The 18,947-nt window shown below is 47.9% G+C and overlaps 2 protein-coding genes across 2 annotated transcripts in view; one reads left to right on the top strand and one right to left on the bottom strand.

Moving 5' to 3' along the window:
• ABCA3 (ATP binding cassette subfamily A member 3) overlaps window positions 1-18,947 on the top strand; it is a 272,379-nt gene that overhangs the window by 128,748 nt on the left and 124,684 nt on the right. The gene's annotated exons all lie outside the window — the stretch shown is intronic.
• WFIKKN1 (WAP, follistatin/kazal, immunoglobulin, kunitz and netrin domain containing 1) lies at window positions 832-12,669 on the bottom strand. Its single transcript, XM_082198971.1, has 2 exons — window positions 11,623-12,669; window positions 832-2,732 (listed from the first exon to the last, which is right to left on the bottom strand). The coding sequence occupies exons 1-2, from the start codon at window positions 11,869-11,871 to the stop codon at window positions 1,239-1,241; spliced, it is 1,743 nt and encodes a 580-aa protein (XP_082055097.1). The 5' UTR covers window positions 11,872-12,669; the 3' UTR covers window positions 832-1,238.

Below are 18,947 nucleotides of genomic sequence, written 5' to 3'. Positions count from 1 at the left end.
ACCTGAGAAGATAAAATTTGATCCAGAATCCATCTCTGAATATAAGAGCCTACTGGATCAGGCAAATGACCCACCTAGTCCAGTATCCTGTTCTGACAGTTGCCCAGGCAGGGAGACTCAGACAGGACCTGAGAGCAAGAGCACGCTCCACTCTTGAGCTTCCAGCATCAGGCAGTCATCAGAAGCATTTTCCCTCCCAGAGTAGAACTAGAAAAGGCTTCTTGCAGACTTTAAGTGGTTGTTTTTCTGTCCATTGCTGCACACAGCTAAATAAGCCCAAACTGATTGTCCAAATAAGTGTGGCTCTACATAGGATTGCTTGTGACGGGGAGGCGATTCTGCTTTGGCCAGCACTGCTGTAGACCGACAATATTGCTTTAAGACAGGCTGGGGATCCTTCAGTTCTTTGATGTTGCTGAACTACAACATCCACCATCCCGAGCCATGCGGAGGGCAATTTCCCCATCCCTGCCTTAAGAACAAGTCCAAAAGTGGAATAGCCACATGAGCACTTCAAATCAATGCCAAAGAGGATCTAATTTCCTCATCCAGCCACATTTGGGACAGGTGGTTGTCTCTTTCTGTTTCTCCTTTAGCAATTGTTCTTCCTTCCTTAGGAAGGTCCCTCTCACATTTTGCAAACTCTGCTCCCCACCCGCATCCGGCTACAGTAAGCCTGTTTCTCCCCCTCCCCTTTGCCATTATTTGATGGGAGGCTAGTCCTCATGACCTTTTTTGCTAGTAGCACTGGGCTAAAAGCAGAATTTGCTTTTACAAAAGGAAAGAAAGGGGCTGGTAGAGAACAACCTCCAGTGTAGAAGGAACACAGGATTTCCTTTTCGTTATTATTATTATTAATTCCACATGGTCTGGGCTGGAGGGATGTCACAGGCGCAGATAAATTACAGCTCTCTCTCACACACAAAAACAGACAATAGGTAGTTACAAGCAATAATGGAGCTCATTGAAACAGTAGTGATAATAACTGAAAACATCTTAAAATGAGAGGCAGGTCCGTGGAGGTGGCATGGAATAAGGATTCGCCCCTCTGCACTCTGGACCCACTTGGAGGCTCATGGGCTTTCCAGGAGCGCCAGATTTGTCCTGCCAGTCTCCAACCCAGTCCTTGCATAGCTGCAGCACAGCACAAGAAAAGGAGAGCAGAGTCTCTTGGGGAAAGGGACGTCAGCCTTCCCTTCTCTGCCACAGACAAGCAGCAGCTGTCACTGCCGCCCATGCTAGTCCTGGAACCGGTTGAGAAGTTCGCACGTCTTCTTCTCCAGCAGTTCGTGGATCTTCTTGACCCGCTTATCATTGGCGGCCCGGACATAGCTGTTGGGGTCGAGGACCGCCATGCCTTCCTGCACCTCGCCCATGATGATGAGGGGCCCGTCCTCGGTGGTCATGTTGGGGCAGGGGCAGTTCCAGTCCATCTCTGTCAAGGTCACCTCCAGGTACTTGATGTTGAAGAATTTGAGGCCCATCTTCTCGTCCTTGAGGATGTCATCCAGGGCAAAGCGGGCAATGCCAGAATCCTGGTCCTCGATGATCTCCATCAGCCGTCCCACAATGGCGAAGTCGCTGCGGCAGAGGCTGGGCACCATCTTGCTCTTCAGACGGCAGGCTTTGCACTGCAGCGTCTTGGGGAAAGGGCAGACGTCCTCGCAGCTCTCCTTGCCGTCGAAGTTGTTCTCGTTGCCCTCGCAGCCGCCGTAGATGAAGGAGTGGCACTGCTTCATCAGGTGGTTGTAGGCCCAGCGGGGCTCCCAGTTCTTACAGGGGCCCTGCACGATGGGGAGAGTGCAGAGGTTGACGGCGTTATTGACACAGGCCAGTTGGCACTCTGCGTAGGTGTCGAAGTGATTCTGGTTAGCCCCACAACCACCATAGCGGAAAGTGGTGCACAAGCCTCTCTTGGAGTCAAAATGCCAGCGGACTTGGTAGGCCTCGCATTCCTGCTTGTCAGGCTCCTTCAGGCACTCGCCGGGCGGGAGCTGAGGAGGGCTGGATGCCTTCGGCTCCCCTCTGGAGTGCTCTCTCTTGACAACAGACAGCGGGAAGTCCGCCCGCAGGAGGCCGGCGGAGTTCCTGGCCGTGCAAGTGTAGATCCCGGCGTCCTCCGGCTGGGCGTTGTAGATGACCAGCTGGCCGATGTTGGTTACGACCACATTGCCATACATCTGGTCGGGCCGCATGATGAAGTTTTCCTGGTGGTCGCTCTGCTTCTCCCACGTGATGTCAGGGCGCGGCCGCCCACTCACATCGCAGTGAAAGCTGACTGTGCCCCCCACATAGACCAACTGGTGGAAGGGGTTGTTGTAGAGGGCTGGCGGTATGGGCAGCTCAGTGCCTGTGCCGGGCGTCGGGTGAGCCGTGGTCTCCATCGGCACCGGGCTGGTGTTGGGCCAGGTGAAAATGTACTTGCACGGCACCACGGCCAGGCTGATGCCCCGGATGCAGGCCTCGGCATCCATGTAGCACTTGTTGTAGTAGGTGAGTCCGTCGGAGGCGCAGGTGAAGTTGGGTTCCTTCTCGCACCTGTCCTTGCACTTGCAGACAGGCTGCCCATCCCAGATGTCACAGTCCGAGCCCTGTTGCGTGCACACAAAGCTCTCGCATGTGGCCTCTTGCACCAGCTCCAGCGAGGAGAGGCTTCCGTCCGCATAGCGGGCTGCCACACAACTCCGCAGGCCACAGACATTGGTGCAGCATTTCTCAAAGCCTTCGCAGTCCTGTAGAGGAGGAGGAGGAGCAGAACTTTTAGATTTGAGTGAATCGGCATCGTTTTTTCCACCAAACTAGGTGTGACAGGGCCTTTTCGGTGGTGGTTCCCCTGTTGTGGAATGCCCTCTGTTGTGAGGTGAGCCTGTCTCCACCCATTAACTTTTGGGAAGAATTTTAAAACACACCTGTTCACACAAGCATATCTGGTAGCTGAAGAATACTGTTCCTGGTAATCCTGAGATAAAATAGCTAAATTGGCAGAGCATGAGACTAATCTCAGGGTTGTGGGTTTGAGCCCCACGTTGGGCAAAAGATTCCTGCATTGCAGGGGGTTGGACTAGATGACCCTTGTGATTCCTTCCAACTTTACAATAATATGATAGCTGGATGGAAGTATGCTTTTAACTGCTATTGCTTTTAGAATGTTTTCAATTGTAAGTTTTAACATTTTAAGAATGTTTCTGCTTTGTTTTTAAGTTGTGTAACTGTTTGCCACCAAGGGCTCCTTAGGGAGGAAGGTGGGGTATGAATTCAAATTCAATAAATAAATATGCATATAGGAAGCTGCCTTATACTGGAGTCCAACTTCAGCCCAACTAGTTCAGACAAGGATTTCAGACAAGGAACTATCCCAGCCCTGCCAGGGATTGAATCTGAGACCTTCTGAATGCAAAGCAGATGCTCTATTACGGAACTGCAGCCATTCTCAAGGCAGTTCCCACTCCACGGAAATAACAAAATATGCAAGAAATGGCATCTCCTATAACAATTAAATCACATTAAAAAATAGTTCACAACCAGAAGTTTAACAACAAAAAACCCTGCTACTATTTGGCAGAGTAATCCTATTATTGGACAGCTGGTGAGTTTTAGCTGGATTTTTGTATTTGGGGGCTGGTTTGACTGGTGGTGGTTTGGCTGGCTTCTTATTAATCAGTTATGTGTGGTTTTGTATCTTACTTTTACTCTGGAAGCCTTTATTCTATATATATATATATATATATATATATATATATATATATATATATGCGCAGGTTTTGGTGTCTTCGGGTGTCTTCCCGTGTAAGAGTCGGGGTGTCTGGGCGACGTTTCGACGAGGTCTCACTCGTCATCTTCAGGCTGGTGCTTTCGGCTTCTTGTTACTGGAACAGAGCAGAATCTGGTGTTTGAGTTCCTATAAATACTGTTGAGGGGTGTGGTGTATAGCCTCCAACGTTCTGGGCAGGGAGGAAGTTCCTAGATTAGTGTGCCTTTTCTTCTTTTGTTCCTTAATTACTTGAGGGATATCTTGGGTGATTTCATGAGTGATATTCTGAATACCACTGGGTGGGTCATTAAGTGTAGATTAGTTGCTAAAGCTTTCGTGTCTTGACCTCTTGAGCTTGTGAAGAGTTTTTCTGAGAAGATGGCTGTGCTGCATTTAGTTGTGCTCTGGCTTGGCTTCGTGTATAGGGGCGAGCTGTGATTTTGTGCCTTGTGCCAGCCAGATCTGTGTAGGGATTGCAGGGGGGTGCAGCATCCGGAGGTGCCACTATAGTTTGGCTACTGGATGGAGTCTGTAATATGTCTGTGGAGAGGGTCTGGGTTTGGGTCTGGTGTGGTTGATTGGTGACGGCGTTCTGTGTGCCTCTGGTTCTGGTGTCGGTTTTTGTGGGGAGGGCTAATTTCCAGATGTCTGGCAGGCGGGACCAGACCCAAACCCAGACCCTCTCCACAGACATATTACAGACTCCATCCAGTAGCCAAACTATAGTGGCACCTCCGGATGCTGCACCCCCCTGCAATCCCTACACAGATCTGGCTGGCACAAGGCACAAAATCACAGCTCGCCCCTATACACGAAGCCAAGCCAGAGCACAACTAAATGCAGCACAGCCATCTTCTCAGAAAAACTCTTCACAAGCTCAAGAGGTCAAGACACGAAAGCTTTAGCAACTAATCTACACTTAATGACCCAACCAGTGGTATTCAGAATATCACTCATGAAATCACCCAAGATATCCCTCAAGTAATTAAGGAACAAAAGAAGAAAAGGCACACTAATCTAGGAACTTCCTCCCTGCCCAGAACGTTGGAGGCTATACACCACACCCCTCAACAGTATTTATAGGAACTCAAACACCAGATTCTGCTCTGTTCCAGTAACAAGAAGCCGAAAGCACCAGCCTGAAGATGACGAGTGAGACCTCGTCGAAACGTCGCCCAGACACCCCGACTCTTACACGGGAAGACACCCGAAGACACCAAAACCTGCATTCCTGTACCCGTGAAAATCTACGAAAGCATATATATATATATATATATATATATATATATATATATATATATGTATGCAGTGAGTGCACACTAAGTGCAAAATGAAATCAGCTCCCATTAAAACAGCCTAATTTTAATATATTTTTAATCTTTGTTGGAAGCTGCCCAGAGTGGCTGGGGAAACCCAGCCAGATGGGCGGGGTACTGTAGCCTTATGAGGCTTTGCCCTCGGGTGGGAAAAATACAAATAATAAATTATTATTATTACTACTACTAACAAAAAACAACAATTAACATACAGCTTAAAATCAATAAAACAAACATAAAAAGCAAATAAAACAGATTCAGGGGCTTCATACACGTAAACCAGGGCCCAATTTCATGGGTCAGGAGAAACCTGGGCAAATAAATTAATTCTATGCTGGTGCTGAGGGGACACTTCTGTGGTGGTTTCCAAAACCTTGCTGGCTCACTGCAGCCAGAGTGGTGTTGCGGTGCCTTTTCCTTCTCTAAATTGTGGCCATGATTTTTCTTAACCCCCACATTCTGCTTCTCTCGTACAAGTTGTGGTGAATGGGAGGGAATTAGTTACACCAGCTGCAGGACTGGCATACTTGAGGGCCCCTTTGGGGTAACACGAAGGGCAGCAAAGAGGTCTTGCTGACTCTCATTTGCCCCCCAAAGTGCCCTGTTTCCACACATATACACACTACCACGTATACATCCACCCCTGTAGAAGGTCTCAGGTTCGATCCCCAGCACCTCCAGGTTAGGACTGGGAATGTCCCCTGCCTGGAACCCCGGGAGAGCGGCTGCCAGTCAGTGTCAACAGAACTGAGATGGATGGATTCAATATAAAGCATCTTATTTTGCTTTTGCGGGAAGACCATAGTAGCTCAGTCATAGCTCAACATCTGCTTTGCATGCGGAAGGTCCCAGGTTCAAATTCTGGCCTCTCCCAAGTGCTGCTGGGGGAGATCCTTGCCTGAAAGGCTGAAGAGCCGCTGCCAGCCAATGTAGAGGTTACCGAACTAAATGGACCAATGGGCCTGATTCAGTATAAGGCAGCTTCTGAGGGTTTTCTGTGGGTGTGCCAGTGATGTTAAGTGCCATTCTGTGGGGGAGCCTCCCTCTGTTGGCAGAGCAGCAGTTAAGCAGCATCTATTGGCCCCTCAGCTGACATTCATCTTACTTTAGGATTGAGTCCTAAACCACAAACCCCTTGAAACAAGCAAGGAAGGAAAGGGCCTTGATGGAGTAATCCTCCGCACACAAGGGGGACTAAAAAAATTTGAATATGGAGGACCCTTCAGTTCCCACCCCCACCAACCTTTTAACACCTCAGTGAGAACTGGAGCAGGTTCAGGGATGAATCATTTGGCTCGAAGGAAGGGAAGTCTGTGGTCCAGAGAATGCCACCCATCTCCGGATGAGGCAGCATGGCCTGTCTAGGGCTGTCAGCACCTCCCTCTGGCATCCCATTGAAGCAAAAAAGGGAGACAGAGCGAGCTCAGGAGAGGCTCAGACAGGAGAAGCATCTCCTGGTGAACTCCCAGCTTTTGCGGAAAGGGCCTTTTTCTTTTTTTAACCTCGTGAATCAACTAATGTGTGAGGGAGAACAAAATGGATGCCCCGGTAGCAGGCCGCTTCACCTGCGCTCTGCCCCTGTGTCTAAATACATAGCTGCCTGTGTAAGGCCCCATCTCCTCGGTGCAATTACAGCAGCAGCATAACCACTTTAAACAGCCATGACGGTTTAAAAGTCATGTTTAAAAATCAGTGATACTGATTTAAGCAGATAGTGCAGATGGGGCCTACGGGCCTCCTCTGGGTTGTGACCTAGCAGAAGCAGCATCCCAAAGTCTTCCTATATGCTTATATATGCTTCTGTCAAGCAACCTGCCTCTAATACACACATCTACAGTGCAGGCTGGTCCATAAGGGTGAATGTGGCCCATCAAGCTGAGCTTGCCTGCAGCCACCTGCCTGCATTCTTACTGCAACCAGTCCTGGGAGCTGTCCTGCCTGTCATCTTCCTCTTCCTTCCTGAGTCTCAGTGTTGTCACTGTAGAACTTAACAGGGAGGAGGGGGAGGAGGAGGAGGAGGAGGAAGATGGGGACAAAACCAGAATTAGTGGCTCTGCTTGTAGTTTAATTCATTTGGCTCTGGCTCCATTAACCCTTCAGTTCCCTTAACCAGGCCTGGTCAGTGGAGGACCTTGGAACCTCAAATTTCAGTGGTGCCTTGTGCAACGCCAAAATCTGCCCCTTTGCCTCCTGTTGCATTTCATAGTTGCGGCACCTGCCCCAGAAGATCTGCACCCAGTGCAACTGAACCAGTCACGCTCCCCTAGATCTGGCTTTGGCCTGGGGAACCTGTGGCCCTCAAGGTGTTGTCAGAATCCATCTCCCATCATCCCAGACCACTGGTCATGTTGGTCATGCTGGGCTGATGGGAGGTGTCATTCAACAATGTTTGGAGGACCACAAGCCCCAACCATGCTCTAAGCTGTGAGGTACAATTTTACCTCTGAGGTACTTGTGCTCTCACCGGGGTGGGGGTGTGGGGGTGTGGCATTGCTGCTTCCTTATCACGTATGAAGTTGCTTGACTGAAATTGACCCTGACTGGGGTGGGGATGGGGGAACCGGTTTACCACTTTGAGCAAAAAATATTTTTTTAATGGTCTCTCACACAAGGGAGTGAGAGGAAGGGAGGGATTAATTGGAAAGAATTTTTCAACTCCTTTCCCAGACAAAAACAAGGTAGCACAGCCACGATTTGACAAAACTGATTGATTGATTTCTATACTGCTTAATATATTAAAAATATTTCTAAGCAGTTTATAGAAAACTGAAGCAACAAAAGACAACTTAATCAAAATATTACAAAAAATAAACAGCTGCATATAAAAATTAATAGAAAGTTACTAATATATTTTAAAAATCAGTATCAGTTCATTTTCCTTCTGACACACCCTCCCTCTCAGCCTCCAGGTTCTCACCCGAGGTCCAAACAAACTCTCAGAACATCCACAAAAGTATTACAGGGAGAAGAGTTCCTGGAAACAGCAGACATCACCCTAGTCTCTCACTCTAGACTTGCTTTCTGTAGGCAGGTGGGTGGCACCTTCTCTGGCTACCCACAACTGTGTCCCATTCAATTGTACTCTCCACACCCAGTTCCAGGTACAGCAGGTTTGCTGAGTTTCCCAGGAGGTCCAAAGGTGGGGAAGAGAGTCCTCCCTCCACTCACAGCTCTTTCTTCACCCTCTGTCCTCTCTTTCTCCTCCTCCAGTTGCCATCACATATGCAAATATATAAATTTCCAGTTATGCGGGGGACTGATAAGAGAGATGGATGGCAAAAGCAGAGGATGGGGCTTAACCAAGTATTTGAGGGTGGGTGTTAAAGCCAGAGTCAGGGAGGATCCTATTCTGGTTTCCTAGCAACCGCTTGCACCTCCCCAGGAAGGAAGGACCACTTCACACAAAAAAAGACTTTCCTATATGGAAACATGTTGTGTGTTGTTTCCTATGTGATGGTTTATACTGTGTCATATTAGGAGTGGGGAGATGCAGGTTCAAATCCTCACTCAGCTGACTGGGTGGCCATTGAGTCTCTCTCTCTCTCTCTCTCTCTCTCTCTCTCTCTTTCAGTCTAGTCTCCCTCACAGGATTGTTGTGAGGATAAAGGGGGGGGGGAGCAAGAAAGCATGTGTGCTGCCTTGAGCTCCTTAATGGTTTCAAATGTAATAATGAAAATGATGACGATGCATGGGATATCCTATTTTTAAAAGACATCTGAAGGCAGCCCTGTTCAGGGAGGTTTTTAATATTTAACGCTGTATTGTTTTTAATACTTGATTGGGAGCCGCCCAGAGTGGCTGGAGAAACTCAGCCAGATGGGCGGGGTATAAATAATAAATTATTATTATTATTATTATTATTATTATTATTATTATTATTATTTATTATGCAGGGGCTTCCACTCCCTCAGCAGCAATTACCATTCCCATCTGTCAGTGGCGACTGCACCATTAGCATGAATGGGTACTGCTCCATTAGGGTGAACAGGGAAATGCCTCACCAACCTATGTCTGCCCACCCAGCTTGCCTGCCTTCTTTGAATCAGATAATTGTAGAGTTGGAAGGGACCCTGAGGGTCATCTAGTCCAACCCCCTGCAATGCAAGAATCTCAACAAAAGCATCCATGACAAATGGCCATCTAACTTCCACTTAAAAACCTCAGAGGAAGGAGAGTCCACTCCACTATCAAACTGCTCTTACTGTCAGAAAGTTCTTCCTGATGTTTAGTCGGATCTCCTTCCTTGTAACTTGAAGCCATTTGTTCATCTCCCTCCAGAGCAGGACAAAACAGGCTTGCTCCATCTTCCATGTGACAGCCCTTAAGATATTGGCTATCATATCTCCTCTCAGTTGGCCCTTTCCCACTGTTCCTCTTACTTAGAACCAATCTAGGGGGTCGTTCTGCCTATCAGCTTCCTGAGTCTCAGCATTGCCCTTGTAAAACTCAGCAGAGGAGAGGATGGGGTGGGGTGCATGAGAGAATTATTTGACACTGCCTGTCATTAGCTCGCGCTCCACCTACCATTTGCCTCTCTGCTCTCCACCCCACCAGTCCCAAGGGGCATTGGCACTATGCCCACCTGTGCTGTACTAACAACACCAGTGACATGTCTACTTGCCACGCCAGCGCCACCTGTCCTGGGGCAATGCAAGTGTGAGAAAGAGCCACAATGTTGGCTTCTTCCACATGTCTCAGGAGTGTGGGAATGAGGCACACTGTAGCAACTTCCACACTTGATGGAGTACTGTTAGATACTGCCCTTGGACTGTGTGGTTTACAAAGCAACTTCCTTTTCTCCTTGAGCCACCTGGCTCATTCTGAGCTATGCATATACCTACTATCATGCACGCAGGCACCCACGTACACTGCAGGCTGCATACAGATAAGGTGCAGAAGTTCCCATGACCCTGGCTGTTCACATGGAGGAGGAAAGGGGACAATGTGAACCAGCCTTTCGGCTTAGTCCTAAGGCTGAGCAAAATGTTACAGTTTCCCAAACTGGAATGTATTCATGCAGACATTCACGAGCATTGGCTCCTCCACTGCCCACCCCCTTGGAAATGCAGCATTTGGTCAAGGATGACCCAAGATATGATCTCCTTCTTGGAGGTACACCAAAAGCTGCCTTACTCAGACCATGGGTCAATCTAGCTCAGCTTTGTCTAAAACCGGCTCCCATACAGGATAATTTCCCAGCCCAACTTGAAGATGCTGGAGAACTGAACCAGAGTTCTCTGGTGTGCAAATATGTGCCCTGTTACTGAGCCATGAAGGATTAGCACTAGCGAGTTTTCTTGTGCAAATATCATTTGCGCTCATCCAAAGCTCCTACGAGTTTCATTGCACATAAGAGTTCCGTGGTTGATTGTGTCCCATGGGTCAAAACTGTTTCTCTCTCCCATTCTGCCATCCTTAACTGGCACCCAAAAACCTGTCACCACTTCAGGAGTCAGCCACCCTGTACTGCTCCACGGGCACAACATATCGTTAGGTGAAGAGGGGGTACTACTTGCCCCAATGACTTGATTAGACACCCCTATTTCTGTGACCCATCTAGACTAACAGACATCCTGCATCTGGGAATTGTGTGTGAGAGAAGGTGCGCAAAAAACACACACACAAAAACCCCCAAAACAAATGGAGGGAGAATTGATTACAGCTGCAACTTTTATACATAGGCACATTGATGTTTTGAGTTTTATGCAAAAGAGGGAAGGTGTGTAGATTCTGAAAAGAAATGGAAAAATAATCCTAAAATGATGTAGGCTTATTAGCCAAACAATCTGCAGTATCTCTGAAGCATCCAGAGAAGCAAATAAAATAGATCCTTTGAGCACGTACAGAGTGCTGAGTAAATGCAGGCACCGTCCCTTTGCCCTTGGTGGCAGAGAGAAGGAACATAGGAAGCTGCTGAATTCTGAGTCAGACCACTGGGTCTATCAAGACCCTCCTGTGTCTCAGATAAGGGTTCTTTCCAGACCTCTTAACAGAAGGTCTTAACAAACAAAAACGAAAAAACTCGAGGGAAGCCAGATTCTCAGCTGCACCATAAAGTTTATTGAGCATATAAAGCTGCCTGATGCTGTGTCAGGTCATTGGTCAGTCTAGGACAGCACTGTCCACTCTGACTGGCAGTGGTCTCAGCAGAGTTGAGAATGAGCGATGCCTGTCGGGGACTGTTTTAACTGGAAACGCCAGGCGCTGACCCTCAGACCTTCTGCCTACAAACCAGGGAAGGGCTGTGGCTCAAGGACAGAGCATCTGCTTTGCATGCAGGTGGTCCCAGGTTGAATCCCTAGAGATCCCGAATGCAGGGGAGCCACTCCTGCGCTTTTCAGATGAGGCACCTTCCTAAGCCTCCCTCGGTGACAAACCCTTGAGCGATGCGACCTCCCGGGCTGAGCTATTACTCTTTTGCCATAGAAGGGCATTTCACCCGAGGGGAGCACAGCACCACCCCCTGCTGGTTAGGCCCGGAACTGCGCGCCGAAGCTCTCGCAAAGCGGATGGGCGAGAGAGCGAGCGAGCTCACCTACAGCGTCCCCGACTCACCTGATCGGCCTGGCACTCCCTCTCGCAGGTGCTCTGCGCATCCACCCACAGGTTGGGGTTCAGCTGGTTGGGGCACACCCCTAGGTGGCTCATCCTGATTGGCTGCAGGCTGGCCCCTTCTGCCAGGAGAGACAGCAGAGACAGGATGAGTGAAGGCAGCATGGGGTCGCGAAGGTGCTGCTCTCCTCCGAGCCGTCGCTGGCCGCCCTCTCGCTTCGAGCCCTTCCCGAGGAAAGTCCAAAAAGGCATCCAGCCGCGCCACCAAGCTCCTGCCAGCCACTGCTGCGCCTCCTTCCTTTTTTTGTGTGTGTTCCCCCACCCCCAAAACCCAGGAAGAGTCTTCCACTTTTGCCTTGTGTGATAGACAAAACAATCACATTTGCAAGGAGGCTGCGGCTGGGGGGGGGGGGGAGAGAAAGAGAGTGGGGAGAGGAAGGTGAAGGGAAGGGAGGAGGAGGAGGGGGAAATAACAAGAAACCAAAGAAAGCTCTTCTTTTTTCCCTCCCCTCCGCTCTTACACCCCCCAGCACACACTCCTCATTTTATCGCCTGTCCTGGATGAGCCAGTGTCCATTCTGCCTTCTGCCACCAGCAGCCAGACACAAGGCCTTCCAAAAAGCAGCATCACTTAAAGCGCAGCCGTCCAGAGGGAAAGGTCCATGTTTCACCAGCAAGTGGGGCTCCCAGTCTTTTCTCTCGAACTTCATCCAGTTGTGGGGTTCGCCCTCCTGATCCTCCTCTTCTCTTCACTCAATGCCTTCTCTTCCAGTTTCTTTTTTAAAATAAAAATAATAAAATCCAGGCCCAGGGGCAAATGGCAAAGTGCTGGATCTTTTGGAGCCAGCAGGCCAGAGGCTAAGGGGAAGAAGGTTCTCTAGGAAAGGAAGATGGCTTGGTGAACAACCTTGGGGAGAGAGAAAGAGAGTGCGAGCACATCAACAGGGAAATTAAGTTCCTGGGTCAGGGAGGAACAGAGTTATAAAGCAGCTCTCCCGGGTGTGTGTCTGGGGTGAGCAGAAAAAGAGAGGCAAGGAGGGGGGTGTAACCGGAATCTCCTCCCCTCTCACCGATGGGCTGGGAGTTTGGAATGGAAAAGCGACTGACCTCAGACGCTAACCCTGTCTGGGTTGATCGACTGGGCAAACACTCGGAGGAGATCAAAGGGGGGTGGGGGGAGAAGAGAGAGAGAGGGAGCTGCAGAGCCTTCCAAAACCGAGAGACAGACACCACTGAGACCCACCAAGTGGGGGGAATTCTTTCAGAATGAGAGAACATCCCAAAGGCCTCTTGGCCACTGGCGGCGATGCTGACCATACCAGGCCTCCAAGGGCCCGGGCAAGCCCAGACCTCTTCCACAGGGCATTTTGGAGACTGGGTTCTCCCCAAATTGCCTCTCTTTCCTTTAAAAGGTGAGCAATTCAGGCAGCCGTAATCTGCAGCCGCAGCAAGAGGCAGGTGGGCTGAGGTGACGGCAGGTGATATATGATCAAAGCGGCTGGAATGGAAGTTTGAAAGCCTACTAGAAGAGGCCCGGCATGGATACCTGGGAATCACTCTGTATTTTATTTTTCTGTACATATATATCCCATCTTTCCTCCAAAGAGCTCAAGGTGGTGAAGATCGTTCTCTTTCCCCATTCCATCCTTTGTTGCAACGCTTGAGGTAGGTTAGGCAGACAGACTGGAACTGACCTAAGGTAACTCAGCAAGCTCCATGGCTAGGTTGGGATTTGAACCCTGGTCCTCCAGGTCCTAGTCTAACACACTAACCACTACACCACTACACCACACTGGCTCTCTAGAAGGGCCTGTATCGAGGCCTAAGGTAAAGGTAAAGGGACCCCTGACCATTAGGTCCAGTTGTGACTGACTCTGGGGTTGCGGCGCTCATCTTGCTTTACTGGCCGAGGGAGCCAGTAAAAAGTTGGGATAGGAACATAAGAATCTGCTTTATTCCAAGACCAAGTTAGTCCATCTAGCGCAGTATTGTCTACACTGACCTGCAGCAGCATGCAAACCAGATGCCCTCCCTTCATTTCAGCTCATCTTTAGTTTAAAGCAGGGGTGGGAAACCTGCGGCCCTCCAGATGTTTTTGGACTACAGCTGCCATCATCCCTGACCACTGAGCATGCTGGCTGGGACTGATTCGCTATGCTAAGCATGTCTGTTAACTGCACCATCCTAGCAACACATTTGCGACAGAGTTCTGCTTCCTGTGCTAAGCCAGGCTGGGCAAGTCACAGCCGATTTATGTGAAAAAGTTCATCCACTTTGCAGGGGATCATGAAGAGTACATCTAGGTCAGGATTCAGTACTGGAACTTACTCACCTAGAAATCTGTTTAAATGCCAGGGGTCCACTCTCCAGTATTCAAAGCAACAGGAAGTTCATCTGAGCATGTACAGAGTGCTTCTCTCTGGCTAGCCATGAACTGCAAGCAAAACTCTCCCACCCAGCTACAACTCCCAGCATGCTTCAGAAACTACAGTTCTCAGGAATCTTGTGGAGGAAGGACATCATGTGCTTTAAACATGGCACAGTCTTACCTTTGTTCTCAAACTGAATCTGTTCTGGAAGTCCGTTCGACTTCCGAAAACATTAGAAAACCAAGACGTGGCTTCCGATTGGCTGCAGGAACTTCCTGTACTCAATCGGAAGCTGCGTTGGACATTTGGCTTCCAAAATACATTCGCAAACTGAAACACTCACTTCCAGGTTTGTGGCGTTTGGGAGTCAAAACGTTCGAGAACGAAGCTGTTCGAAAACCAAGGTATGACTGTATGCACATAGTCATGGGCATTTGACTCTTTGATGAACATCCCTGCTAGACACATGAAACTGAGATTACCTGTCATAGCACCCATCACCACAGGTTAGGGCAGCGCAGGAGTTCTGAGCTTTACAAGGCCATTGCCAGAAAAGGGTTGCCGCAAAACTCACTTTTACCTTGGCTGCCTTTTGGTAGCAACATCTCCCGTTGCCACTTCACCCAGAAGACTTTCCGATTCGGCCTTCGGCAGCCAACCACAGCCACCTCAGCACAGCTTAAACCCGGTATGTACTGTTCTTCTTAGCCACAACAAGGGTGTTCCAACACCACTGAAGGCCTTTTAAAAAAATGACAAGACTGCTTTGTTTATGACTAGGGTTGAAGTATTTATCGGATCTGTCTCTCTCCTTAATATAAGAACTCATGGTCATCTGATCGAGTTGAAGGCTGGGGGATTCAGGACAGACAACTTTAAAGGGTGGTCAGATAAATTTATGGAGGACAAGGCTATCACCTCCGGGAGGAGAGGTAAAATACCAGTTCCTGGGGGGGGTGTCAAGAGAGCTATTGTGCTCCTATCAGAATGCTGGACTAGGTAGGGATGCATAAATGGTCTGATGCAGCAGGGCTTTTCTCCCCTGTTAGGACCATAGGAAGCTGCCTTATGTTGAGTGGCTGCTGGTCCATCTAGCTCAGTATTGTCAACTAACTGGCAAAGGATCTCTAAGGTCTCAGGAAGTCAGTCTCTCCCAGCCCTGACTGGAGATGCCGGAAATGAAATCTAGGATTTTCTGCATGCAAAGCTCTACCGTTCTGCTGCTGAGCTCAGTGCAATTGTAACACTGTTTTTTGTTTATGATTTTTATTCAAGAACTGACAAAAATGTGAGTAGCAGGCACCTTCTGAGGAGAGTCGTTTTCTCTCTCTCATTCACACACACACAGAGCAAATGGTGTCGCATTGCAACAGGGTTGACACATGATCCAAAAACAAAGAAAACCCAAGCCAATTTCCTTGGTATTTCCCCACTCTTATGTGGATTTTTTTGCTGGATTTTTTTTGCTCCAGGTGAAACCTCCAGAAGGGCGCCATTAAAGCTCCCAGTCTGTGAGTGTCTGTATGCAAATGTGTGGCTGGGTTTTGTTGTTGTTTTTTTTTTGCCAAACTGGGTATTTGAGGTTAAATAAAGCCTAGTTTCACCTCTCATTTGATCAATCAACTAAAAACCATACAATTAATCAATTAAGTTTTCTTCAAGTTGGCAGTCTTCAACAATTTTATTCCACCTTTCAATCTGGGGCTCTGTATTCAGACTTAAAAGGCATCCGAGTCAATCATTAAAAAATTAGTTCCAAGTTAATCATGGCTAAAGAAGGAAGGCACTGTCAATTCTAGTTCACCCAGTTTCCCATTTTTCCAGTCTTAAATTCAGTTCCCCGCACTTTGCATCAATTCGCACATTCACAGACACACAAGGTTTTTCATGCTCATGAAAATTCATTGACGTTTTACTGCAAATTTCTCTCAATTAACAAATTTTTAATGCAATGTTGCCTATAATGCACATTTTTGCAATGCTATTTCCACAGTGTATTGCACTTGTGTATTTTCTTTTTTTACTATTATATATATTCTTGTGCACACTTTACCCCCTCAATGTGCATTTTCTTATACATTACTCTGACCATACATTGCTTCAGAACGCGAGAATTTGGTAGGTTCGCCTTTAAATGCAAACTGAATTGAATTTCTTCCTCAACCCTAGAGATGTTGAACTTATCTCATGTATATAAGTGGGAGTTAATTTCAACTAACTTAGCCTGGATAAATACATTAACCAGCCTAGCATTCCAGTGCTTAGATTATTAAGGGGGTGGGAATTAGGGAAGTCCTTAATTAAATAAGCAAATTCCACGTTTACTCTCCCCAGGTTTCACCAGATCACCCTGTTCCCACCTCCTGAAATTCATAGCTAAGGGGCCAGAAAATGTAAGAGACTGTGATGAACTGCAGCATTGTCCAAGGGCTTTGCAAAAGACTATGCACCCAAAATGCCTCCAAAGAAGGGGTCAGGAGGGTTTCACGGGGGAAATTCTACCCTGGGAGTATCTTTTGCAGGCACCATCTCAAAAAAAAGAAGACTCAATGCAGCTTACAAAAAAGATACATAAAATATACAAAATTTAAAATAAAAACAGCAAAAATATAAATACAAAAAAGAGGGCACCTCCAACTCTTCCTACCACATAAAAGCTGACACAATCAACTTAATCACAATGCACAATCAATAACCAAAGACCATCATATAAACATAGGAATTAATTTGCCTTACACTGAGTCAAACCATTGGATCTATTTTAGCTCAGTACTTTCTACACTGACTGGCAGCCGCTATCCAGCTCTGCCTGAAGAAAGATGCCCAGGGATTAAACCTGAGACCTTCTCCACATGCAAGACAGATGCGATGTTACTGAGTTATGCCAAGGATATTAGATGGACCCTGCTGAATGGATTGACCCAATGGTCCAGCTAGTAGTATCGCCTTTCCATCAGTAACCAGTCAGATGCCTCTGGCAAGCACACAAGCCGGGCCTATAATTTACAGCCTGCTCTTCAGTTTGTGCCTCTGAACTTGGGGATTGGACATCGTTACAGGATGGGAGGACCAGTTTGGGTGTCATCTTTGGGTCCACTTCAAGCCAGCAGAAGGAGAAACCTGCTGAAATGGCCACACCAGTCTGTATTCTTAATGGCCCTAACCAAGTCCTATTTGCATGACTAAAGAGTTGGCCAAGTACATATTTGTTGTCATAGGAATGACTAGCTAGGGATGCTTTCCAAAGGGAGCAGGTCTTCCCTCCTCTCACCTGGCTGGAGAACAACTTGACATGCTCTCCATGCCAATTCCAAGACTATGACTTTGGGACCATCTCACTCCCCAAACCTAAGGGGTGGGGGAGCAAAATCTGGTTGATGTGCTGTGAGCCCTTCCATCTTATGCTGTTTGTATATTTGTGTGTAAATAAAACCACATTATCACAAAGACACCGCCTTCTCCAGTGACTTCCATTCTAAGGAAACCAAGTCTGAGGTATACGCCAGCACCCCTGAAATCTCTCGGCACTCAGAGATTGGCGTGCACACAAGAATATGGTTGACAGCCATTGATAGACATACCTCCATGAATTTAGCTAATAGGAGTAAACTGGAAAAGGACCAGGGTTCAAATTGCAACTCACTGGGCAACTTGGGGCCAGGCAACATCCCCCAGCCTAAAGTAGCTCACAGGGTTGTTGTGAAGATAAAATGGGAAGAACTTCGTATGCCACCTTGAGCTGCTTGCAGGAAAAGTGGGACATCCTTGTAATGATAGACAGCATATGTCTATCTGTCTCTCATCAAGAGAGCTGCTGCTAATTTAAATCAAAGGCGTCATATTTACAGCTGGGTTCCTTCCAGACCCCTGGGAAAGTAGCAATATAGCCTGCTAAGGGATTGGGGACAGAGCTGTCTGGGAAAGCCTGTTGTTGGCTGCTGTTAAGCTTCTAAAGAGCTGTGATGGAAAAAGAAAAAGAAAGTCTAGCACTACATATAACAGTTGGTAGAGCTAAAATAAATCCCCAGGGAGAAGTGTGTGTGCTGTCTGTTGCTAGGAAGAGTTATCAGCCAACAAAACAGCTTCAACGTACCTGCAGGTTGGAGATTCAGCTTTGCTCCACTGCAAAGTTGATGCCTCTCTCTCTCTCTCTCTCTCTCTCTCTCTCTCTCTCTCTCTCTCTCCCCCCCCACCCACCCCGTTCTCATGTCTCAGCTGCAGAGGGCCAGAGAATGACTTTTGTTCCGGGAGTCCCGTTTAAAGAAGTGGCTTATGGAAACCACCAATGTCCTCCTGTTAATGGGACCAGACTGGAGGATGGCACACAAAAGCCTCACTGCCAGCAAACACTGGGGTGTTTGTGCATGCACGCAGCCACACTTGCAGGTTCATTCTGACTACAGCTTCTTTTTCTGGAGTAGTACAGTGGTACCTCGGGTTACATACACTTCAGGTTACATACGCTTCAGGTTACAGACTCTGCTAACCCAGAAATAGTACCTCGGGTTAAGAACTTTGCTTCAGGATGAGAACAGAAATTGTGCTCCGGCAGTGCGGCGGCAGCAGGAGGCCCCATTAGCTAAAGTGGTGCTTCAGGTTAAGAACAGTTTCAGGTTAAGAACAGACCTCTGGAACGAATTAAGTACTTAACCCGAGGTACCACTGTAATAGGGACAGCCCTGGTGCAAAGTGTGTGTTGAGTGCATTCCGTGAAAAAAAAGGGAGAATTGGAAGCCTGAGCCCAGATTCCATGACATGCATTAATTACACAAATTTATTTAATTTACACACCTCAAAATAAGTTTATTGTACTAGTCAAAGCCCATGACAATTCCACACAATCACAATTGGTTTAAAATATAATTCAGCCACCTGCAAATAAAAACAGTAGAGAGGCAGTGCAAGATATCCAGGAACAGGGATGCCGCCGCGTCTACACTATTGAGTGGCAACTAAGTC

The sequence above is a fragment of the Podarcis vaucheri genome (assembly GCF_965113315.1).
Source record: "Podarcis vaucheri genome assembly, chromosome: 14".
NCBI lineage: Eukaryota > Metazoa > Chordata > Lepidosauria > Squamata > Lacertidae > Podarcis > Podarcis vaucheri.
This window is presented reverse-complemented; position numbering and strand designations above follow the sequence as displayed.